Source organism: Phocoena phocoena, chromosome 2 (genome assembly GCF_963924675.1).
Source record: "Phocoena phocoena chromosome 2, mPhoPho1.1, whole genome shotgun sequence".
Taxonomy (NCBI): Eukaryota; Metazoa; Chordata; class Mammalia; order Artiodactyla; family Phocoenidae; genus Phocoena; species Phocoena phocoena.
This window is the reverse complement of record NC_089220.1, coordinates 12,220,965-12,246,715: the sequence shown is the minus strand read 5'-3', so window position 1 is coordinate 12,246,715 and position 25,751 is coordinate 12,220,965. Positions and strand designations below refer to the sequence as shown.

The 25,751-nt window shown below is 36.3% G+C and overlaps 1 protein-coding gene across 1 annotated transcript in view; it reads right to left on the bottom strand.

Moving 5' to 3' along the window:
* CATSPERB (cation channel sperm associated auxiliary subunit beta) overlaps nucleotides 1–25,751 on the bottom strand; it is a 129,292-nt gene that overhangs the window by 12,936 nt on the left and 90,605 nt on the right. The window contains exons 17-22 of the mRNA XM_065871639.1: nucleotides 19,660–19,850; nucleotides 14,872–15,204; nucleotides 8,370–8,509; nucleotides 6,006–6,203; nucleotides 5,154–5,264; nucleotides 1,811–1,921 (exon numbers count right to left, since the gene is read on the bottom strand). Of these exons, the coding sequence (XP_065727711.1) occupies nucleotides 1,811–1,921; nucleotides 5,154–5,264; nucleotides 6,006–6,203; nucleotides 8,370–8,509; nucleotides 14,872–15,204; nucleotides 19,660–19,850 (1,084 nt within the window). The remainder of the gene's footprint in view (nucleotides 1–1,810; nucleotides 1,922–5,153; nucleotides 5,265–6,005; nucleotides 6,204–8,369; nucleotides 8,510–14,871; nucleotides 15,205–19,659; nucleotides 19,851–25,751) is intronic.

Here is a 25,751-nt window from a genome sequence, read left to right as displayed (position 1 = left end):
CTTTTGATTTCTCCATCGAATCTGAATGAAATCCTTGCCAGGTAGAGTAATCTTTGTTGTAGGTTCTTCCCTTTCATCACTTTAAGTATATCATGCCACTCCCTTCTGGCTTGTAGAGTTTCTGCTGAGAAATCAGCTGTTAACCTTATGGACGTTCCCTTGTATGTTATTTGTCATGTTTCCTTTGCAGCTTTCAATAATTTTTCTTTGCCTTTAATTTTTGCCAATTTGATTACTATATGTCTCGGCATGTTTCTCCTTGGGTTTATCCTGTATGGGACTCGCTGTGCTTCCTGGGCTTGGGTGGCAATTTCCTTTCCCGTGTTAAGGAATTTTTCTACTATAATCTCTTCAAATATTTTCTCGGGTCCTTTCTCTCTCTCTTCACCTTCTGGGACCCCTGTAATGCGAATATTGTTGTGTTTAATGTTGTCCTAGAGGTCTCTTAGGCTGTCATCATTTCTTTTACATTCTTTTTTCTTTATTCTGTTCCGCAGCAGTCAATTCCACCATTCTGTCTTCCAGGTCACTTATCCGTTCCTCTGCCTCAGTTATTCTGCTATTGATTCCTTCTCGTGTATTTTTCATTTCAGTTATTGTATGTTCATCTCTGTTTGTTTGTTCTTTAATTCTTCTAGGTCTTTGTTAAACATTTCTTGCATCTTCTCGATCTTTGCCTCCATTCTTTTTCTGAGGTCCTGGATCATGTTCACTATCATTATTCTGAATTCTTTTTCTGGAAGGTTGCCTATCTCCACTTCATTCAGTTGTTTTTCTGGGGTTTTATCTCGTTCCTTCATGTGGTACATAGCCCTCTGTCTTTTCATCTTGTCTGTCTTTCTGTGAATGTGGTTTTTGTTCCACAGGCTGCAGTATTGTAGTTCTTCTTGCTTCTGCTGGCTGCCCTCCCAGTCATGATCTTTCAACCACACTCATTAAACTCAGGCTCTGGAGTTCAAATCTAGCTCCATCACATATTAATGATGTGGTCTTTGGCAAATTACCAGGCTTCTCTGTGCCTCAAATGAAATGAGACAAGTTATGGAGAAGCCTTAGAGCAGTACATGGTAGAGAGTAAATTCTCAAGAAATACTGGAATTCAACAAGTGTGGAGTTGTGGAGGTATACAGTAGCAACCCTCATAGTTTACTGACTGCTGACTCTATGCCCAGTATTATAGTAAGCGATTTTATCCTTGTATAAAATCATTTAAAATAATGCCGTATACAGTCCAACAAGTTCTTTGAAATAGATCTACTCGAAAGTTATACCAAGTGCACAGGTAAGTCAGCTAATGCAGAGACCAACATCAACTTGATACATGTTTGAATGTTTGGAGCCTAACAGAAGGAAGTATTTGACACAGAACCCATTCTCCTAACCAACATATTATACTGTCTTCTATTTTGTCACTAGTACCTTGTGCTTTAAGTTCTATATTCTCAGAACCTGATACATGTTTGATAGTCAATATTTTTTTAAATGAATCAATATTCACCATAACCTAGTGTAACGTTTGACAGGTTATACATTGTTTTCACATAGATAGAAGCATGTGTGTGTGTATCTTTATAAGAACCTGTGAAATGAACAAGGCAATGCAGATATTATTCTATTCTACAGATGAGGTTAATTACTGTGTCTGGGGACATTTAAATTCAAATATTTTTAGCTGTATGTCATATTTAATTCTATGTCATAATAAAACAGTATTTCTATGTCTTAGTTTTCATGTTTAACCAAAATGTGCATTTCAAAGTCTTATTAATATGAAAATACTCTGTCTTCAGGAAATTAAAGATTATCTTACCTTTTCTCTGCAATCTGAGAAAGCAACAGCATGTGAAAACTTCTGATCATTTGTGCAATTACATTCCTCCCGAGTAGACACATTTGCACACTGTTTGAATTTACCAGATTTCTGCAAATAGAATTAAAATAGGTTGACGTGCTTTTTTTGGTGGCAGGATTTATGCAAACTGAGTAAATGTGCAATAAATATTTGTTACCTGAATGAATAAAATCCCTGAGAAGTTAAAAAGGGAAAAAATCCATTAATAATAAGGTAAAAGCACAGTATTTCTGAATTTTGTCTATTTGCTTGGAATGAACCCAAGTATCACTCAGCTGCTTGCCAGTTTACCTCAGGGCAGTTGATAGTCAACATGCATGGGACCCAGAAAGCCTGTGTCTTTCTGAATGCAGTAATTAAGATGCCCACCTCCATCGCTGGCATGGAAACTGAGACCTAAAAGAACAGACTTGATATGATGGGCTGCCGACTATGGATACTCTCCAAACCTACTATTTTGTACTTATCTCTCCTCATAGCAGTCACTAAGGCTGTTTAAAATCTCTGCTATAACTATACATCCACTTGTCATTCATTTTTTCATTTGATCACTCTTGCTTGGTTTATTCGTTTTTATTCATTTTTTATTGGTTTATTCGTTTTTTCAAAGAACTGGCTTTTGATTTTGATAATCAACTCTATTTCTAAAAACGATATTCTTCCGTCTACTTCTTTTAAGATTACCATTCTCGTCCTCATTGCTTCTTTTTTTCTTCTTTTCATTGAGATAACATTTACCATTTTTAAGTGTACAATGCAGTGGGTTTTAGTATACTCACAATGTTATTCAGTCAACACCACTATCTAATTTCAGAACTAATTTGCTGCTTAGTTAGGTTCATTCAGCTCTTCCAATCTTTTGAGCTGTTTCACGATTACATTTTAAACTTCTGACAACTTTTTTGTGTGTGTGCTGTCTGTCTCCAATTTTTTTTTCATGGTTGCAATATGACCTAAACTGTTCTGAAATAATTATTTTGCTTATTCTAAAGTTTGCTTGTATTTATGATACTGTTTTCCAAGGCATGAGTTTTTTAGATTTATGCTTCTTTTTTATTGTGGAAGTTTTCTTCAAATATTTGGTGTTTTACAGTTGTCTGCTTATCCCTGGAGAGTCTAACTGCCAACTCTGTATCTGGAATGACATCACACATGATTGTCTAGTAAGGGGATGATGTCAGCATAACAAGAAGTCACAGTGTTGGTTCAGACGTACGTTTTTCCCAGCTGTTATATTTTGAGGTGATCAGAGGAAGAATTACATAAATTTTGAGTAGTATGCTCCACTAGATGATGCTATTTAATTCGTATAACTTTTAAAGCTTATTCTCCCCCATTAAAGATCCATGAAGATGTCATGTTTATCTTGTTCACTGTTGTCTCCCCAGAGAATATCTGTTTGTACAGTGTCTGATAACTCTGGAAATGCTGAAATTCACATTTGTTGAATGTATAAAAGGTGCCCCCCCAAAACCCGTTATTTACTTATGTGTAAATTAGATACATTTCCTATTCAACTCCCAAGAAAATCCAGAAGAAAAAACAAATCCAAACGAAGGATTTCCATGTAAATATATTAAACTCATATTTCAATAGATGAGGCTTGCGTCTAGTGACGTATCAGACTTTATCTTTGGAAGAAACTGCAATTGAAGAATTCAGTATTTGAGTTGCTCATTGCCTGGAGCAGAGCTGCTTACCTTGAAATCCAAGATTCAACAAGAAGTCAACCTTGTGTGTGTGTGTGTGTGTGTGTGTGTGTGTAATCATATGTGTATAAATGTGTATTATTTGTTTGTTGAAGAATTTTTAAGTACTCCCTATGTTGGGCACTTTTCTGGGTACTAAAGATATTGTAGAGAATAAAATAGATTAAAAAATCCCAACAATAACCCTGCTTTATGTAGCTTACTTTTTAATGAAATACAATAAACAAATGGGTAAAATATGTAAAACTGTAAAAGTGCAGTGAAGGAAAATAAGGCAGGGAAGGGGGACAGTGGAGGTGGAGTTTACAGTCCTAAATACAGTGGCCAAGGAAGGTCTCACAATGATGGTGACATTTAAGCAAAAATCTGAAGATGGTGATGGAATGCGCTATGTGATATCTGGCAGAAGTACATTCCAGACAGAGGAAATGTTTGAAACTTGAAGACCCTGAGGTGGAAATATGTCTGGTACACTTGAAGAACAGCAAGGAGGCCAGTGTGTGCAGAAAAGAGTGACCTGCGGGAAATCCGGTCAGCTCAGGCTGAACCACAGAGGACCTTATAAACCATTGTAAGACTTTGGCTTTTACCCTGAATGAGATGGGAAGATGATGAAGAGTTTTGAACAAAAGAAACAACCATTTTCTGTCTTTGTGTGTGTGTGTATGTTCGTGAATGGATATGAATGTCTGCTTGTCCATATGTATATGCAGTTAGGTGCGTTTTTCTCAAGAGAGATATTACAGGTATCTGTGAGGTTTCCTTGGGAAGCCACCCCATGATGTACTTTTCTTTTTTAAAAGAAGTATTTATTTATTTATTTATTTTGGCTGGACCGGGTCTTTATTGCGGCACGCGGGATCTTTAGTTACATATGCATGCGGGCTTCTTAGTTGCGGCCTGCACGCAGGACCTAGTTCCCCTGATCAGGGATCAAACCCAGGCCCCCTGCATTGGGAGGTCGGAGTCTTACCCACTGGACCACCAGGGAAGTCCTGATGTATTCTTCTTTTGAGCCTAGTGGTTTCTCTCTGTTCTATCTTGCTCTCCCTGACTCCAGAGAGGCAGAGTGCTGCTGGGGTTTGGTTATTTTCTAGGTGGATCCTTGGCAGGAGTTCAAATGAGCCTATGTTGGAGCAAACACTCTTCTCTGTTTTTGGACATCATTCCTTTCACAGAGTTGTGAGATGGGTCTGAGGCCCCTTTCATTTAAAAAACAATGTTCTCACTCTACCTATGCTCTTTGAAATTCAAATGGGAGCTAGGGAGAGGTCAAGGGGAAAGAGTCCATTTAGATTTCCTGGTTCCAAAACTGTATCCAGGAGTAGCAGTAAGAGAAGAAAAGGCTAGAGTAGTAGTAGGAGGAAAAGGGATAGCAGTAGTAGTAGTAGTAGTAATGAGGGAGGAGGAGAGGGAAGGGGAGGGGGAGAGGGAGGGGGAGGGGGAGAAGAAGTAGTGATGTTATCAGGGCAGATTATGCTTAATGCACCTTCTCATTTAATCCCCACAGCTAGGTCTGTTCATCTGTAATTTTACTGAATGATTTCTTGAATTCAAATGAATACTAGTATATTTGCGGAAAAAATATTTACCTTTGACTTGTGAAATAGGTTTCTCGGTATGGGTTTGCTAGGATCTGCATGATAAAAATTATCTGTGAGTGGAATAGCTATTCCCATATTAGAGGGAGGCCTGTAGTTTATCTGAAAATGATTAAACAAAGTTAGTGTAAAGTTCATTATTATTTACTAAGTCTTTCATTTAAAAATCTTGATTTTCCAGAAAAGCATTCAAAACAAATATTTCACTTTCAGCTCCTGGTATTTAAGTAAATTTCTCTTTCCCCAGCACTCCCTCAACCCATGGTAATACAACTTGGACCTCGTAAATAAGTGAAAAATGTTTTAGAACCTAAAGTAGCTGTCATAAAGTCAATGCAATAAAGTTTAAACACCTTATAAAGAGGCTTAGTGACATATTTAGTAAACAATTCTTCAAGTTTGGTTAATTTTTTTTGTCACAAAGAAAATGGTAAGTAATAAGTTAACAAAGATATTTTAAAAAGAGTCACAGAGTCTGACAAGGCAAAAATTTAAATTGTTCTTATATTGAAATGGGACCTGTAAGATATATCAGCTCAGGATGAGAATGAGTCAACTTAAGGGCAAATAACTGTATATATTGTTAAAGCCCAAGATTATGCCACCATAATATAGCATAAAACGTGATATTAATAATGATAAGACTAAGTTACCAAGAAAAATCATTATTTCAGAAAGTTTTCACATTTTAGTCATCATATCCTCAAAATGACATGAGGATTGAAAAATAACTGGAGTGTTTTGAGCATTTCAGGAAAGAAATGCTAAGACTGAATGGCCAGCCGATCATACAAAAGTAATCTATCACTGGTACCCTTCAAACAATCTGCTTAGGTTTCTTACTGGCAAAACTTTGATCATATTAAAACCCTGACTGTCCATGTGAACTCCACTCATCCAGTCTTCCAATGGGATAATTTCACTAGGAATGTGATGCATAGACTTGAGATAACTACAGCTGCTTTTCAACATTGGCACGAATGTTGTAACAAGACACTCAGTCGATGCTCCCCACACAATAAACGCCAGTGAAGTTGAACCCTGGAAATATCCAAATAAATGAAGGTTATTTAAAGTAACTGTTATCGGCTGAACTGTGTCTACTCCATATGTTGAAGTCCTAACCTCCAGTATCTCAGAATGTGATTGTATTTGGAGATAAGGCCTTTAAAGAGGCAATTAAGTTAAGATGAGATCATTAGGGGAGGCTCTAATCCAATATGATGAGTGTCATATAACAACAGGAAATTTGAAAACAGACACACACAGAGGGAAGACCATGTGAAGCCATAGGGAGAAGACAGCCATCTGCAGACCAAGGAGGGAGGCCTTAGAAGAAACCAGCCCTGCCAATGCCTTGATCTTGTCTTCTAGCCTCTGGAACTGTGAGAAAATAAATTTCTGTTGTTTAAGCCACTCAGTCCATAGTATTTTGTTATGGAAGCCCTGGCAAACTAGCACAGTACCCAAGTAAAGAATACAGAAAATGAAAATGAAAAGAAATAGAAAAAGAATGATAATAGAAAACAGAAATAGAATCATAAGTTTGATCATAACGATCTGTTTGAGGATAAATCTTAACAGAAGACATATTCTTTTCCAGGAAGTAATACATTCCAATCTAATTGCCTGTGGGTGACATTTGGAAATGAGCAAGGATCAAGTGTTTATTATTAAATAAACACTATTATTGGATGTAGTTGGATGTAAATCCAACTTAGAATGGCAAGGCTTCCCTCATTCATTGATGAGCATTGACATTTGCTTGGATAATATGAGTAAAATAACTTCCATTGGTATACATTTTGAAAAGAAGATACTCACTTAGCAATCACTGTATTTCACAAAGATATGTTTTTAGTAGAAATTTATGTACAAAAACCATATTTGAACCTTGCATGATACTAAACATTCAACAAAATTTGATAAATTCTGTTTGAAATTTTTAAGTACTTCTTGAAATTAAAAAATGTAGAAATACTAATAATTTTACTGATATAGTAGACTCTAGTAGTTTTGCCTCCATCTCTATACTCTGTAAGCCATTAAAAATAATCTATTTTTAATGAATTTTTGCAAAAACACATTGAACCAGAATCTAAGCAGGGTTCTACTATTAAAGGAAATTTGGGGTGGGTGGCACTAGTTCAATAAGAAATAAGGAAGTAAACAGAAAAATCTAGAATACTGGAGATTCTACAACATAACTGACTCAATTGCTACAATTCAATGGCAGGGGAAGAAAATGGAGTCATACCTACCTTAAACTAAAAGAAACTTAAGAGATTAATAAATGACCACATACTGTGTGACTTTTGTTTGGATGCCAATTCAAACAAACCAACCCTAAACATTTTTTTTTTTTTTGAGAAAATTGCGGGAATTTGATTATGGACTGGGTTTTATAGGGTACCAAAAAAAATTGTTTAAAAAATTTCAGGGATGATAATGGCATTCTTGTTATGTGAGAGATAATACACATATTTTTTGGAGATATGTATGGAAGCATATAGGAGTGAAATGACATGATGTCTGCTATTCATTTAAAACTATGTCAGAATATAAACCAAAAAAATTAGAGATGATAAAACAGAAGTATCAAAACCTTGACTATTGTTTAATTTCAGAAATAGGTATATGGAAATTCTTCTTTTGTCTATATCTGAAAATTTTCATGATAAACAGATTGTAGAATTTGCAGAAAAATATTTATTGACACAAAGGGATTAAACTATATAATTAAGTGGAAGGAGCAAATTTTTAAAACTGTATATACAATGCTCTCCCAGTTTTAGGGGGGAAAAAAGGAAAATACTGTAAATTCATAGTGATTGAGCATTTTCTATGTGCCAGACATTGTTTTAGATGGCCTACCTGAATTATCACATTTAATTCTCAAAACAATCCTAAGAGGTAGGTATTATTAGTATCACTTCCATTTTATAGATGAGGAAACTTAGAGTAAAGTAACTTTCCTAAGCTCACAAAAACAGTACCAGCAGTGAAAACTAACTCAGGTAGTCTTTTCCAGAGCTCACTTTTTTAATCTCTATGACATACAGCCTTTTCGTAATTCCCAAAATGTTAAAAGTGTTTAGTCATCCTTGATAGGTAGGATTATGCATAAATTTTCCTTCTTTTTCTTAGCTTATATGCAAAATTTTCTATAATCCATAGATATTTTTTAATAATTAAAGAAAAACTTACTTGACGTAAAGTTTTGCTGGCTGCAGAAATTTCCATTAGATAACTATCAGTGTCATCAAAATGGCCTTCAACTTTAACTTCCAATAAATTTGGGTTTCCAACGACTACTTTCAGTAGTGGGATTTCAAGTGTTCGAACACCTTTGGAAACAAAGCCAAGAGTGAACATGAAAATTTTAAGCAATTTCATAATGACTGGCTGATCAGAATTCTAGAACATCTACAGAATCTATTTATACAGAGTTAACTTTAATAGTTCTTAGAAAAATTTAACTTTGCAAATATTTTCTCCTAATATTTTTCACAGAAATATTGCTCCCCTCCACCCCTCATTCCTCAGCCAGATTCTCGAAGGCAGTCACTTGGATAGTCTTGGTCACACTGAGCTGGCTAACTCAGTAGAGAAACTGAGAATACACGCTCAATTTAAAGGGCCGTCAATCAGTTGCTGCCAAGAGAAAAACCCTAGGCATTTAACACAATACGTCATTAGGCCATTTCCTGCCTTCAGGGCCTCTGTTTGCAACCTCTCCATACTGAGAAATTAAATGGAAAGAGAGATTTGAAAGACCATGTAATCTAATTGCCATCTTTACTAATTAGTAAATCAGAGCTGAGTAGTAAATAAGTTGCCTTAAGTCTCAGCTCTAGCTGTTTCCCTTAAACCAAAGTGATCTGGCCAGTGCTTCCTAAACTATAACTGGGGATTTTGTTAGAATGCCAATTCTGATTTAACAGTTCTGAGGAGGGGGCTGAGATTCCACATCCTGTCCCCTTCATACCTTTATTGAGGTATACTGACAAATGAAATTGTATATTTTTAAAGTGTATAATGTGGAGATTTGTTGTACTTATACATTGTGAAATGATTACCATAATTAAGTTAATTAATACAGCCACCACCTCACATTGTGTGTGTGTGTGTGTGTGTGGTGGGAACACTTAAGATCTACACTCTTAGCAAATTTCAACTATACAGTACAGTATTATTAACTATAGTTATCGTGCTATGTATTATATCCCCAAGACATTTATTTTATAACTGGAAGTTTGTACTCTTTGACCAACATCTGCCCATTTTCTCCATCCTCCAGCCCCTGTCAACTGGCACTCTATTTCTATGAGTTAGACTTTTTTTTTTAAGATTCCACATATGAGTGAGATCACACACTACTTGTCTTTCTCTGGCTTATTTCACTCAGCATAATGTCTTCCAGGTTCATCCATGTTGTTCATCCTTTTTTATGGCTGTATAGTATTTCTTTGTGCATATATACCACATTTCTTTATCCATTCATCTATTGATGGACCCTTACGTTGTTTCCATACCTGGGCTATTGTGAGTAATGCTGCAATGAAAGTGGGAGTACAGGTACCTCTTCGAGATACTGATTTTGATATATACCCAGAAGTGGGATTGCTAGATCATATGGTAGCTCTATTTTTAACATTTTTGAGAAACTTCCACACTATTTTTCACAGTGACTGAACAAATTTATATTCCTACCAAGAGTGCACAAGGGTTCCCTTTACTCCACATCCTCAACAGCACTTAACTATCTCTTGTCTTTTTGATAACAGCCATTCTAACAAGTGTGAGGTGATATCTCATTATAGTTTTGATTTGCATTTCCCTGATGATTAGTGATATTGAATACCTTTCCATATACCTGTTGGCCACTTGCATATCTTTGGAAAAATGTCTATTTAGGTCATTTACACATTTTTAATTGGATTATTTGTTTGTTTGCTACTGAGCTGTATGAGTTCCTTTTATATTATAGATATTAACCCCTTATCAGATACATGCTTTGCAAATATTTTCTCCCACTCTATATGTTGCCTTTTCTTTTCTTTTTTTAACGTTTTTATTGGAGTATAATTGCTTTACAATGGTGTGTTAGTTTCTGCTTTATAACAAAGTGAATCAGTTATACATATACATATATCCCATATCTCTTCCTTCTTGTATCTCCCTCCCTCCCACCTCCCCTATCCTTCTAGCTGGTTACAAAGCACCGAGCTGATCTCCCGGTGCTATGCGACTGCTTCCCACTAGCTATCTATTTTACATTTGGTAGTGTTTATATGTCCATATATATACTACCACTCTCTCACTTTGTCCCAGCTTACCCTTCCCCCTCCATGTGTCCTCAAGTCCATTCTCTAGTAGGTCTGCGTCTTTATTCCTGTCTTGCTTCTAGGTTCTTCATGACCTTTTTTTTTTAGATTCCATATATATGTGTTAGCATACGGTATTTGTTTTTCTCTTCCTGACTTATTTCACTTTGTATGACAGACTCTAGGTCCAACCACCTCACTACAAATAACTCAATTTCGTTTCTTTTTATGGCTGAGTAATATTCCACTGTATATACGTGCCACATCTTCTTTATCCATTCATCTGTCGATGGACACTTAGTTTGCTTCCATGTCCTGGCTATTGTAAATAGAGCTGCAATGAACATTGTGGTACATGAATATGGTTTTTTGAATATGGTTTTCTCAGGGTATATGCCCAGTAGTGGGATTGCTGGGTCGTATGGTAGTTCTATTCTTAGTTTTTTAAGGAACCTCCATACTGTTCTCTATAGTGGCTGTATCAATTTACATTCCCACCAACAGTGTATGAGGGTTCCCTTTTCTCCACACCCTCTCCAGCATTTATTGTTTGTAGATTTTTTGATGATGGCCATTCTGACTGGTGTGAGATGATATCTCACATTGTAGTTTTGATTTGCATTTCTCTAATGATTAATGATGTTGAGAATTCTTTCATGTGTTTGTTGTCAATCTGTATATCTTCTTTGGAGAAATGTCTATTTAGGTCTTCTGCCCATTTTTGGATTGGGTTGTTTGTTTTTTTGATACTGAGCTGCATGAGCTGCTTGTAAATTTTGGAGATTAATCCTTTGTCAGTTGCTTCATCTGCAAATATTTTCTTCCATTCTGAGGGTTCTCTTTTCATCTTGTTTATGGTTTCCTTTGCTGTGCAAAAGCTTTGAAGTTTCATTAGGTCCCATTTGTTTATTTTTGTTTTATTTCCATTTCTCTAGGAGGTGGGTCAAAAAGGATCTTGCTGCGATTTATGTCATAGAGTGTTCTGCCTATGTTTTCCTCTAAGAGTTTGATAGTGTCTGGCCTTACATTTAGGTCTTTAATCCATTTTGAGTTTATTTTTGTGTATGGTGTTAGGGAGTGTCCTAATTTCATTGTTTTATATGTAGCTGTCCAGTTTTCCCAGCACCACTTATTGAAGATTGCCTTTTCATTTTGTTTCCTTTGCTGTGCAAAAGTTTTTTAGTTTGATATAGTCCCATTTGTTTACTTTTGCTTTTATTTCCTTTGCTTGTGGTGTCACATCCAAAAAAAATCATTGCCAAGACCAATGTCAAGGGGGCTTTTCCTTCATGTTTTTTTTCTAGGATTTTTATGGTTTCAAGTCTTACATTTAAGTCTTTAATCCGTTTTGAATTAATTTTTGTGAGTGGTGTAAGATAGGGGTCCAGTTTTATTCTTTTGCACATGGCTGTCCAGTTTTCCCAACACCATTTATTGAAGAGACTATTCTTTCCCCATTGGCTCCCTTGTCAAAACTTAATTGACTGTGTATGCATGGGTTTATTTCTGGGATCTCTATTCTGTTCCATTGGTTTATGCGTCTGTTTTTATGCCATTACCACAATGTTTTGGTTAATATAGCTTTGTAATAGAGTTTGAAATTAAGAAGTGTGGTTCCTCCAGCTTTGTTCTTTGTCAACATTGCTTTGGCTACTCAGGGTCTTTAATGTGAATACACCACATTAACAGAATGAAAGATAAAAATTGTTATCTCAACAGATATAGAAAAAGCATTTGACAAAATTCAACATCCATTCATGAATAAAACTCTCAACAAATTAGGTTTAGAAGGAATGTACTTCAACACAATATAGGCCGTATGTGACAAGTCCATAGCTAACATCATACTCATACTTATCATACTCAAGCTTAAAGCTTTTCCTCTAAGATGAAGAACAAGACAAGGATGTTCCCCCTCACCACTTCTATTCAACACAGTACTGGAAGACTTACCCAGAGCAACTAAGAAAGAAAAAAGGCATCCAAATCAGAAAGGAAGAAGTAAAATTGTGTCTGTTTGCAGATGACAGAATATTATATTTACAAAACCCTAAAGGCTCTACCAAAACACTGTTAGAATAAAAAGGTTCAGCAAAGTTGCACGATAAAAAATCAATGCACAAAAATCAGTTGTGTTTCTATACACTAGCAATGAACTAGCTGAAAGAGAAATTAAGAAAATGACCCCATTTATAGCACTGTCAATAAGAGCAAAATATTAGGAATAAATTTAACCAAGGAGGTGAAAGACATGTACACTGAAAACTATGACACCAGTGAAAGAAACTGAAGATGACACAAATAAGCTGAAAGACATCTCATGTTCATGAATTGGAAGAATTAATATTGTTAAAATGTCCATACCACCTAAAGCAATCTACAGATTGATTGTAATTCCTATCAAAATTCCATTGGCATTTTTCGCAGAAATACAAAAGAAAACCCTAAAATTTGTTTGCAACCACCAAAGACTGTGCATTTCTAACAAGCACCTAAGTGATGCCAATGAAGCTGGTCCAGGAACCACATCTTGAATAGCATGGACTAGGTTTTTCTTCAAAGAGGCAACTGAGTTGATTTGCTGATTATTATTTGCTTTTTCAAACTGAACAAGTTTAAAATATAACAAATTAGTTGTTAAATACAATTAAAGCTACAATAGTTAGAACATTTGGGATTTGTCCTGGAATACAGAGAAATAACAAAGGAAGAGAATTTTTAAAACCCAGAAATGGTCAAAATAATAGGTAAATTGCATTGTTTTTAAAAATCAGTGAAGAAAAAATACATTATTCAATAAGTGATGTTGGAACAACTACCTAACCACCTATAATACACCAAAACAAAGTGTAGATAAATTAAATAATTAGATGGAAAGTTAAAGCCATAAAATTAAAACCCTAAAATTACTTGAAGGAAATATGGACAATTAGTCATATAATCAAAGAGAAAGGATTCTAAGGGTTTCAGAAAGAAGCTTTTTCAGAATATTTAGTTCACAATACTGATGGAAATAGAAATACATGTCTCCAATTTTTTTCAAAGCCTATAATTTTTATTTTTATAAATTGTACTTGGTTATGTTTTTCAAATAAGCTTGTTTTTTTTTAAATAGTGTTTTGTCCTTTCATTATGGTTCATATGCTTTCTTTTATCTCTTTAAGAGTTTTACACATTTTATACTTTACAATTGTTTTTATAGTATCTTTCTGATTTTTCCATTAACTCAAGATTAAAGCTTTGTTTCCTATGCTTGTTGAGTTTCTCTTATGTTGGGTCATTTCCTTACACGGTTTTAAAATTCTTTCCCTCAATTTATGTTCATGAAGATTGATTTTTCTGTGGAATTCCATGTTACCTTGTTTATGAAAGTATTCCTACAGAGGGTTTTGTGCTTGCTTATGCTGGGACCCAGGCATTGTAATGACGTCTCAGTTTGGGATTCTTGTATTTGGTGGGTAGTGTCTAGGTGTTACACAGTCTTGGAGTTTGGGTTTTTTACAAGAAATTCTTTGAGTCCCATGGAGATGACAATCTCCCTACGTCTTTCTTTGAGTTGTTGGGTAGCATTTTCCTTATCCTCTCTTCACCCTTCACAATTTGATGGTTCCAGCTTTACTTAATGTTCTCATTTCCAACTTCCTGCCACAAGGTAGAAATGTCTAAAGGTCTACATCATCTACTAATGCTTGGGCATTAAAATTCATCCTACTGCCTATATGGCCTATGTCTGAGCCTCAAAATCTTCTAGGAGCCACATATTAGCTAATTTTTTTGACTTTGAGTTCCCTTTTCATTTCTGGTGACAGGATTTTCTTTTTTCCCTCCCCTTCCTTCCATATTTTTCCCTCAATTTCTAGCTCAGTAATTTACTAAAATTTTTTGTTTTATTTCTTTCCAGTACGCCATTCCCCCGTCATTTTTAGTAAGTTTTATATTAGTTTTGTAATAAATAAATATCTTGAAAAATGGAGCAAAGTATAGAATTCTATTTAAAAGTCTTTTTTTTTTTGGCTTAAAATAAATACTTGAAATGATTATACCAAAACCAAGGTAATTATAATGTTTTCTTTTCAGAGGGCAGCAAAAATCTAAACTAAAATTCTGTGTATATTTGGGTTGGTAATTTAAGCTCATTTATAAAATAAGGATTATAATCTAGCCTTTTAGAGTTGTTATAAACATTAAATTTTAAAATGAATAAAAAAATCATTTAATACAGAGCTTTGTATAAGTGCTCAATAATTAGAGCTAATACTGTTATTGGTAGAATGCCACCTACAACAGAAACCAAAGATAAAGGAAATATCAAAGAGTATATTTTACATTCAAGAAAAGCAATAACATCTCCTTTTGATATTTCTCAATAAAAATAAACTTACCTTTTGTATTAGGTATGACTTTAATTTTTAAAGTATGAGATTTCCCCAGATCAATGTATTTCAGGACATTGAGGGATAGTGAATCATCATGTTGTTGAAACCAGTAATTACATGGTTTTGAATGTATGTTCCATGTTCGTCCATCCCTTTGTCCAAAGTTGTATAAGAACCAGGAGCCTTGTAGAAAGGTCATATTGTGGGGTACTGTTTCAGGCATGGTAGCGATAGCTAAAGCATTCTCATTATCTAAAATCCTTGTGATCAGGAAGCTGCTGTAACCGGGAATCACCACAGTCTTTTCTATATCCGAATCTTGAAATGCGGAAGTAACACCTGAAGCTAAAACAGGAATGATTTGGTATAAAATAAAACAGCCAATGTTCTCCAAGTAATACTGGTGGACATAACTGAGGAATATACTAGTTGAGTTTTTAAATTATGGTCTTAACTAGAGGACACATTTGCCAGATTTCAGGTTATAATTCAAATTATTTTGTAGAAAGTGTATTGCAAATATGCCAAGCACAGTTTTTACTGTGAAGCTAGTTCTATAAAATTCTCAGCAGAAAAAAAACCACATAGGGCTAAGTAATTATAAGAAATCTGATTTCTTTACCATAGAACTGGTAAAAGCCTTAATAACCCAGAGTCTTTATTGTGATTTTATAAGAGAAGGATAATGTAGCTAGTGTTTTCCCTAGGGCCTAAAGGTCTGCCTATGACATAGCAGATGCTCAATAAATATTTGTTGAATAAATGAATAATTGATTGCTTAAGGAGAGCATGAAGATTTAGAAGAAAATAGGCTTGAGGGCAGGACCATAAGGAACACCATCATGTAAAAATGGGAAGGAAAAAATGACTGGAGAAAATCCATCAGAGAGGATATGAGGGAAGCCAAAAGATGGCTGTTTAAAGGAGAGGGAACTCATCATTTTTAAATGTTTTTGAAACATGTCAACAATGATACTCACCTCGTTCTGAAAAAATAAGTAGAAGGAGTCAGAAGAGAATCTCATAATTCCCTTCGTTATGCACACACGCTCTAATTTTTCCCATTTCAACAAACCAACAAAAATCCTTTCCTACATTCCCTTCAACTACCACGTCATTTCTCTCCTCCGCTTCATTGTGAAATTCCCTGAAAGGGCTGCCTTTATTCACTATCTTCAATTCCTCGCCTCTCAGAAGTTTATAAACCTAACACAATCAGACTTTTGTCTACATGACTCCACCCAACAATAGCTTTTATCAAGGTTACCAATGACTTGACACAGATCCATTGGGCACTCTTCTCTCCTCATCTTACCTCACCTCTTGGCAGCATGTAGCACAGCATCATTCCCTCCTTCTTAAAGTACCTTCTTCACTTGGTTTCTGAGACATGCTCTCTCTTAATTCTTCTCCTAGCAGACCATCTGGTCTTCCTGTTCTCTGACCGCTAACTGTTGGACCTCAGACTTTTTCATTTCTATACCTACACTAGTTTTCCCAGTGATCTCATCTGATCTCATAGCATTAACTACCATATATGCTGACCACTTGATTCCCCCCCCCCTTTTTGAGATACAATTGATATATAACATTAGTTTCAGGTGTACAACACAATTCGATATTTGTATATATTGCAAAATAATAACCACAAAAATCTAGCTAACATCCATCACCACACATAGTTACAACTTTTTTTCTTGTGAGGAAAACTTTTAAGATCTACTCTCTTAGCAACTTTTTGGGCCTCTCACTGTTGTGGCCTCTCCTGTTGCGGAGCACAGGCTCCGGACAGGCAGGCTCAGCGGCCATGGCTCACGGGCCCAGCCGCTCCGCAGCATGTGGGATCTTCCTGGACCGGGGCACGAACCTGTGTCCCCTGCATCAGCAGGCGGAATCTCAACCACTGCACCACCAGGGAAGCCCACTCTTAGCAACTTTTAAATATACAATGCAGTGTTAGCTATAGTCACCATGTTTTACATTACATTCCTATGACTTATTTATTTTATAATTACAAGTTTATATCTTTTGATCCCTTCACTGAACCCCCACCTCTAGCAACTACCAATCTATTCTGAGTTTATTTATTTGTTGTTTGCTTGTTTTTAGATTTCACATATAAGTGACGTCATACAGTATTTGCCTTTCTCTGTCTGACTTATTTCACAATAATGCCCTCAAAATTCATCCATGTTGTTGCAAATGGCAAGATTTCCTCCTTTTTTATGGTTGAATAATATTTTAATGTATATATATATGAACACACCCAATTTTCTTTTTTTTTTGCAGTACGCGGGGCTCTCACTGTTGTGGCCTCTCCCATTGCAGAGCACAGGCTCTGGTTGCGCAGGCCCAGCAGCCATGGCTCATGGGCCCAGCCACTCCACGGCATGTGGGATCTTCCCAGACCGGGGCATGAACCCGTGTCCCCTGCATCGGCAGGCGGACTCTCAACCACTGCGCCACCAGGGAAGCCCCCAATTTTCTTTATCCATTCATCTATCAATGGACACAGGTTGCTTCTATATCTTGGCTACTGTAAATAATGCTGCAATGAACAAGGGGGAGTATATATCTTTTCACGTTAGCATGCTCATTTTCTGTGGATAAATACTCAGATGTGGAATTGATTGATCATATGGTAGTTCTATTTTTAATTTTTTGAGGAACCTTTATGTTGTCTTCCATAGTGACTGCGCCAATTTACATTCCCACCAACAGTGCACAAGGATTCCCTTTTCTACACATCCTCCCCAACAATTTTTATTGCCTGTCTTTTTTTTTAATATTTATTTATTTGGTTGCACTGAGTCTTAGTTGCAGCTCCAGGCTTCCTTAGTTGTGGCTCACCAGCTCCTTAGATGCGGCATGGGGGCTCCTTTCTTGTGGCATGTGAACTCGCAGTTGCAGCATGCATGTGGGATCTAGTTCCCTGACCAGGGATCGAACCTGGGCACCCTGCATCGGGAGCATAGAGTCTTATCCACTGCACCACCAGGGAAGGCGAAGGTATGTGTTTACTGGTGGATAAATACATACCTGCACCAAAGAATGTATATGTTAACATGTTAAGGCCGAATACATACCACCTTATGTATTAAGGTGGATAGGTATGTATTTACTGGCAGTTTGTTAATTGTTTCCTAGGTGTTTTATACTTTCTCTGTTCCTTTCTTCTTTTGCTCTCTTTCTTTGTGATTTGGTGACTTTCTGTGGTTATCTGTAGTGGCTTAGATTCCTGTTTGTTTTGTGTATCTACTATAGGTTTTTGCTTTGTGGTTACCACTGGGCTTACATAAAACAACTTATATTTGTAATAGTCTATTTTAAGTTGATAACAACTTAAGTTTGAATGCATTCTAGGGATCTACATTTCTATCCCCCCCAATTTATGTTTTTGATATCACAATTTACATATTTTTATCTTGTGTATCCATTAACTAATCATTGTAGTTAGTTTTTTTACTACCTTTGTCTTTAACTTTCATTCTAGCTTTATAAGTGATTAACTACCACATTTACAACATAAGATTATTCTAAATTTTACTATATATTTGCCTTTACCAGTGAAATTTATACTTTCACACATTTTCCTATTACTGATTAGGTCTCTTTTGTTTCACCTTAAAGAAATTCCTGTAACATTTCATGTAAAGCCAGTCTAGGATGATGAACTCGTTTGGTTTTTGCTTGTCTGGAAAACTCTTTATCTCTCCTTCAATTCTCCATGACAACGTTGCTGGTAGATAGATATACTTGGTTGGGAATTTTTTTCTTTCAGCACTTTGACTATATCATGTCATTCCCTTCTGATGTGCAAAGTTTCGGTTGAAAAATCTGCTGATAGTCTTATGGGGGGGTTCTACTGTAGGTAACGAGTTATTTTTCTCTTGCCACTTTTAAGATTCTCTTCTTGTCTTTAACTTTTGACACTTTAATTATAATGTGTCTTGGTGTGGGTCTCCCTGGGTTCATCTTATTTGGAACTCTATAGGCTTCCTGGATCTGGATGTCTGTTTCTTTCCCCAGGTTATAGAAGTTTTCAGCCATTATTTGTTCAAATAATTTTTCTGCTCCTTTCTCTCTCTTCTCCTTCTGACTACTCAAATGTATTTCTCCAGTCCAGAGGTCTTTCCTGAACTCCAGACTTGTCTTTCTATATATCTACCTTATTTCTCCACTTGGATGAGTAACAGACATCTTACATTTAATAGGATCTCTCACCTGATTATTGCAATAGCCTCCTAACTGATTTCTCTGCTTTCCTTCTTGCCCTCTCTCTGTCACATGCCCAGTCTGTTCTCAACAGAGCAGCTAGTTCAATCATGTCACTTTCTGCTCAAAACACTCCAAAGCCTTGCCATTTACTCAGAGTAAAACCCAAATCCTTATAATAAACTATACTAACTTTTGCTATGTATCTATCATATAATCCTTTGAAATAGAAATATGCTACATGACAGTGATTCAAAATTATTTCATTATGTAGGGTAAAGTCTGGACTTCTTGACTTTTCTCACTGTTCCTGAGCACTGTTAAAGACAGAATAACATCATATTATAGAAATAAATGATAGGTGTTACTATTGATGAAATATCAATGAAGTGATAGCTAGGTTTCATTATATTAGAAATAAAGAATTCCTCCAGGAATCTAAGTATATGTAGACTTCTGTAGATTACCAATTGGACTAAATTTTGAAATCTATTGTTCTATAAAAGAGCATGAACACTTTTCCCAAAAGATAGTTTCTCATTTTCCCCAGCCATCAGAGAGATATATTACTACACTTACTTTGTAATTGAAGAGTAAGCTTATAGGAGAAATTTCCAGCTTGATTAATGGAAAGGGAACTAGACAAACAAGAGCTTTCATTCACTTCCTCTGTTCCAAAAGGATCCACAATTTCTGCAATAACTGACGACAAAAATCCTTTAGGAGTGTTATGTTGCAATATCTTTCTTATGTAAGCTGTTCCAGTTTTCCTAAAAACAAACCAACAAATATCATGCAACTTGGATAAAACAGTGGCTTAAATTAGCAAGTTCATAACCATATAATTTATAAATAAAATTTACCACAAATGGCTAACAAATGAATATTTGAGTAACGTTTGTTCAACCTCATTAGTAATCAATGAAATGTCAATTACAACAATGGGATATGATTTTTCACCTATCAAATTAGGAAAGGTTTTTTAAAGGCAGAGTTTAATAGTGGTAAGAATTTAGTGGAGATAGGCACTAATGGGATTGTAAACTGGTACAAGATGCCTAGAAAGCAATTTGACATTACGCATTAAGAGCCCTAATACTATTTTTTTCACACTCTGATTCCATAAATCTACCGATAGGTCTCTATCCTAAGGAAAGAACTTGAAACACAGAGGGGGAGGGGGAGAAAAGCTTTCCATACAAAGATGTTCATCACAGCATTATGATAAAAGCTAGAAATAAAAATGCCAACAATAGGAAAATTAAGTAAATGATAATACCTGATCTACCTAGGCAAAATACATCTATTAAAATGCTACTTACAAAGAGTTTTTAATTACCTAAGGAAAGTGGTCACATTATAATGTCAAAATGAAAGAAGCATAGTGAAGAATGTTGAAATGCATGTTGAAAAGGACTAATCAGTAATTCATCAAGGTGTTAACAGTCATGATTTCAATTGTCTTCTTTATATTTGTCTTTTAGGAAATTTCTACAGTAAGCATGTGCTTTATAATCAAGAAAAAACATCCATTTTTAAAACGTTAAGCTAAGATATCCATGTGCAAAAAATAAATCTACACAGAGACCTTACACCCTTCACAAACAATTTAACTCAAAATAAATTACAGACTTAAACATAAAATGCAAAACTCTAAAACTCCTAGAAGAGAACATAGGAGAAAACCTAGATGAACTTGGGTATGGCGATGACTTTTTAGATACAACGCTGAGGACACAATCCATGAAAGAAAAAAATTGACAAGCCATACTTTATTAAATTAAAAACTTCTGCTCTGTGAAAGACACTGTCAAGAGAATTAGAAGACAAGCCATAGACTGGGAGAAAATAGTTGTGAAAAACATATCTGACAAAGGACTGTTATCCAAAATAAACTGTAGGGGAGGAATAAAACCTCTTTTTCCTCTACCCTCCTAGGTTCTGTGCCTGGGACCCTAGAAATTAAACTGATGAAAGCCAGATTAACAATAAAAAATGAACACTTGATTAATGTGTGTCATGCTTACACAGGGGAGACACCTCAGTGATGAGTAACTCAAAGGGGTGGTTGGAACCTGGAGCTTGTCTAGCATCTTAATAAAGAACAATAAATTTGTGGAGAAGTGACAAGACAAAGAAAAAGGGGCTAAGGCTTTTAGGGGTGGCAAACAGTGAAAAAGTAAATATATGGGAGAAACTATTGGAAGATAAGGGTTGTTTTTAGGAACGCTTCTTATGCAGGTTCCCCTCAGTGTCTCTGAACTGGTAAGAGTCTCCAGTTGTCTCTGGTGATTAGGAATCATCCTGCCTTTCTTGGTAGAGAGGTGGAGGGCAAGGGATTTTTTCATATGTCTGCTTCTTCTTAATTGCCTTAGGCTAAAAATAATCTTTATGCCAAAGTGGTATATTTTGGATTGCCATATGCCAATCCCCTACAATACAAACAACTCTTAAAACTCAACAGTAAGAAAAGAAACAGCCCAGTTAAAAAGTGGGCAAAAGGTCTAAATAGACACCTCACTGAAGAAAACACGCCGATGGCAAATAAACATATGAAAAGATGCTTATACGCATCATATATCATCGGGAAATGCAAATTAAAACAACAACGAGATACCACTATACGCTCATTAGAATGGCAAAAGTCCAAAATATTGACAACACCAAATATTGGTGAGGATGTAGAGAAGAGGAACTCTCATTTATTGCTGGTGGGAATGCAAAATGGTACAGCCACTTTGAAAGCCACTTACCATAAGATCCAGCAATCAAATTCCTTTGTATCTATTCAAATGAGTTAAACACAAAACCTGAACAAGGATGTTTATGGCACCATTATTCAAAATTGCCCAAACTTGGAAGCAACCAAGATGTCCTTCAGTAGGTGAATGGATAAAAAAACTGTGGTACATCCAGACAATGGAATGTCATTCAGTGGTAAACAGAAATGAGTTATCAAGTCATGAAAAGATATGAAGGAAGCTGAAATGCATATTACTAAGTGAAAGAAGCCAATCGAAAACTACACACTGTGTGATTCCAACTATATGACATTCTGAAAAAGGCAAAACTATGGAGACAGTATAGATGTCAGGGGTTAGTGGGGATAGATGGAAGAATAGGCAGAGCAGAGAGGACTTTTAGGGCAGTGAAAGTATTCCTTATGATATTAATAGTATAAGGTGGATACGTGTCATTACATAATTGTCAAAAGCCATAGAATGTACAACACCAAGAGTGAACCCTAATGTAAACTATGGGCTTCAGGTGACTGATGATGTGTCAGTACAGGTTCATGGATTGTAACAAATGTACCTACATTATATTATAGTATAGTGTCCTACACTATGGTGTAGGACATCAATAGTGAGGGAGGTATGTGTGGAGAGGGGGCATATGGGAACTCTACTTTCTGATCAGTTTTGCTGTGATCCTAAAACTGCTCTTAAAAAGTAAAGTTTATTACCGTAATTTAAAAAAATTAACCTCTTTGTATCTGAAGTCATTGACCAATAGCCAGGCTATTACTGAACCTGTCTTACCACTTCTTCCACCACTGGCGAGGTAAATGAGCCTCTTGTACTCAAGTGTCTAGGATGGCTTTTGGGGGTAATCAAGCTCCAGTCTTCCAGGAGAGGTAAGAAGTCAGCTTTTAAAGGAGGGAATGGGGTTTGGGCAATGAAGGATGGGCTTAAAATTAGGAGTCAGGGAGTTCCTGAGGTGGAGAGTAATATCTGTTGAGGGGGGAAAACGCTGCAAAAAGACAATCACCATCAAACTTAACTGCCTGTAATGCTAAGCTCCCATTCCAGTACCCATGCTGTTTCCCCAGCCCACTGCCCTCACCCCATGCCAATGAAGCTGCTTTAATCAAGGTTACTACAGCCTGGAATGTTGCCACATCCAAAGGTCGCTTCACTTCTTTGTTCTTATTTTACTCAGTCTCTCAGCTGCATGGGTCACTGTGGTCCACTCCATACTTTCCAAAACACCCACCTCCCTTGGCTTATAGGATCCCACATTTCCCTGGTTTTTCTCCTATCTCACTGGCTGCTCCATCTTGGTTTTCTTGGCTGGGGCCTCCTCTTCTGCCTAATCTCTCTTCCTGGAGTGCCCAAGGCCTTTTCCTCCCTACAGACATCCATTTATGCAGGAACAACTGTCAAATGAAGAGCTCCTCTCTGACCTTGTGTGCTATGCATTAGTACATCCATGCAACTGCCAACTTCACATCTTCACTTGGGTACCTAACAGGCATTTCAAAATTAATATTTCTAATATGGAACTCTCACTCACCCTGACTAACTCTGCATTCCTCGTCTCATAAAATGACAGCATGATCTACCTAGCTGCAAACCAAAAACCTAAGTAGTTCTTGATTGCTCTCTTGCTAATACCCACACCAGGCAATCTGTCATCAAATCCTGTCTTTTCTCAAGTGCACCTGCTTCAACTGCCTTCATTTCTCACCTGTATTACCTCAATAGCTTTCCAAGGGGCCTGGAAACTTTGACTTCTCATTCTGTCCTATACTTTTCACAGCAGAGTGATCTTTTTGAAAATAAAAATAATTTCACTCTCCTATGTAAAACTCTCCAATGGCTTCCCCTGGCACCAAGAATAACACGTAAACTCCTCATGCAGCCCACGATGCCTCATATGGTCTGGCACTTACTTACCTACCCCCTCGCTCACCTTCCACCACACCATCTTACTCTGCACCATCCACACCAGCTTCCTTCCTGTTTATTAAAAACACCCACGTATTTTCTTGCCTGACTGCATTTACACTTGCAATTTCTTTTGCCTGGAAAGCTCTTTGCTCTTTGTTCTCAGCTGTTTGCTTATCCTTCTCACTCCCTCTGTCACCATGTTTACTTTCTTCATAGCATGCATTAGATCTAAAACTATTTTGTTTTTTGCTTACATGTTTATCATCTGTCTCTCTTCATTAGAATGTCACCTCCATGTGGACAAGGACCTTGTCTATCTTATTCACCACTATATTCCTGGTCTTAGCATAAGACTTGATGTGAAATAGTCACTCAATAATACTCATGGAATTAACAAATAGCTTTACCAAAAACTTTGTGTAAATGTTGATGATGTTTTCTTTCTGAGCAATTTAGTAGAATTATTGACATTAAGTTATCACTTTTAGGATTTTGTGGAGATTCTTAAAAACAATTGCCCTTGTTATGAAATGAGAGAAGTTCCTTCTCAATACTTCACCATTTGTGGAACGACTATACTTCCCATTATCAAGCAGATACAGTTTTTTTAATCTGTGGGTATATAATCAATTCTCACTGTGGAAAGGATTTTGATTCAGTATCCAACATCTCGTAGGTAGTGCCCCCCAAATCCAAAATCCTTGCTAATGTTCTGAATCCCTTGTGTTCCACCATTGAATCTTTCTTTAAACCATTTTTAGAAATTGAAGCATAGTTAATTTACAATGTTGTGTTAATTTCAGGGGTACAGCAAAGTAATTCAGTTATATATATATATATATATATTTTCAGATTCTTTTCCATCATAGGTTATTACAAGATATTGAATATAGTTTCCTGTGCTATACAGTAGGTTCTTGTTGTTTGTCTGTTTCTATCATCTAACCTTAGTTCCTCTTATTCCTCAAATCCTGTTTTGAATTCCAAGAGACTGTCATTTCCACACTGCATGATTCCTCACCCAACAGTCTGTCTACCACAAGTACCTGTCTTCTTAAGCACAATATGAGAACCTCAGATTCCCTCACAATAATAAGACAAGATGTGGCTGGATGTGGCACGCAGAAGACAAGCATAGATGTGTTTTATAAAGCAAAGAGCCAGGCAATAGAGTAAAGGAATGGAAATTACTCTGGATCCATTGCCCTGTTGAGTCTACCTTCCAAATATCTCTCAAATCAATCCATTCCTCTCCATTTCTACTATCAACATCTTAGACTGAAACACAAAAAATTTTAGCCTATACTATTGCAAAATCCTTCTAACTGATCTCAGTGCATCCACAGTTGTCACCCTCTACTTCCTTCTCCCCATCTCAGCAGAGTGGTATTCTAAACAAAAGCTAGGCCATTTGAGATAAATGGGAGTTTATGAGTTAAAAGAAGGCAGGAGTAATGGTGTGTGGTGCATTTCATCTCTCATCTCCATTCTACCCTACATGGAGAAGAAGAAAGGGCTCCTCATGATATGTCAAGAAGGGCTTCCAGGGGACCACTTTATAACTTGAAATATGCCTTCTGAGGTTTGAGGGGCATAGGGACCAGAGTTCTACTTATCCTGAGAAATATAAGGAGTGGAGACAAATCAGACACCTAGAGTTTAAAGTTACATATGTGGTGGGAAAGGGAGAAAAATGTCAATACATTTTAGACTTTAAGTTAACACACGTGAAAATCTTAGATAACACTAAAAAAAAGAAAGGAGTATGAAAGTCCCAATCCAGTAAAAGAAAATAAAATGGAAGAGGGGAAAAAATGAACCTTAAAGTGAGGTAAACAAAGAGAACAAAAAAGGAAACATAAAAAAAGTAGGACAAATAGCACAAAAGAAGATGGCACAAATAAATTCAAATACATTGGGCTGACCAAAAAGTTCATTCAGGTTTTTCCATAACTCTCCAATTAAAAGACGGAGATTGGGCTTCCCTGGTGGTGCAGT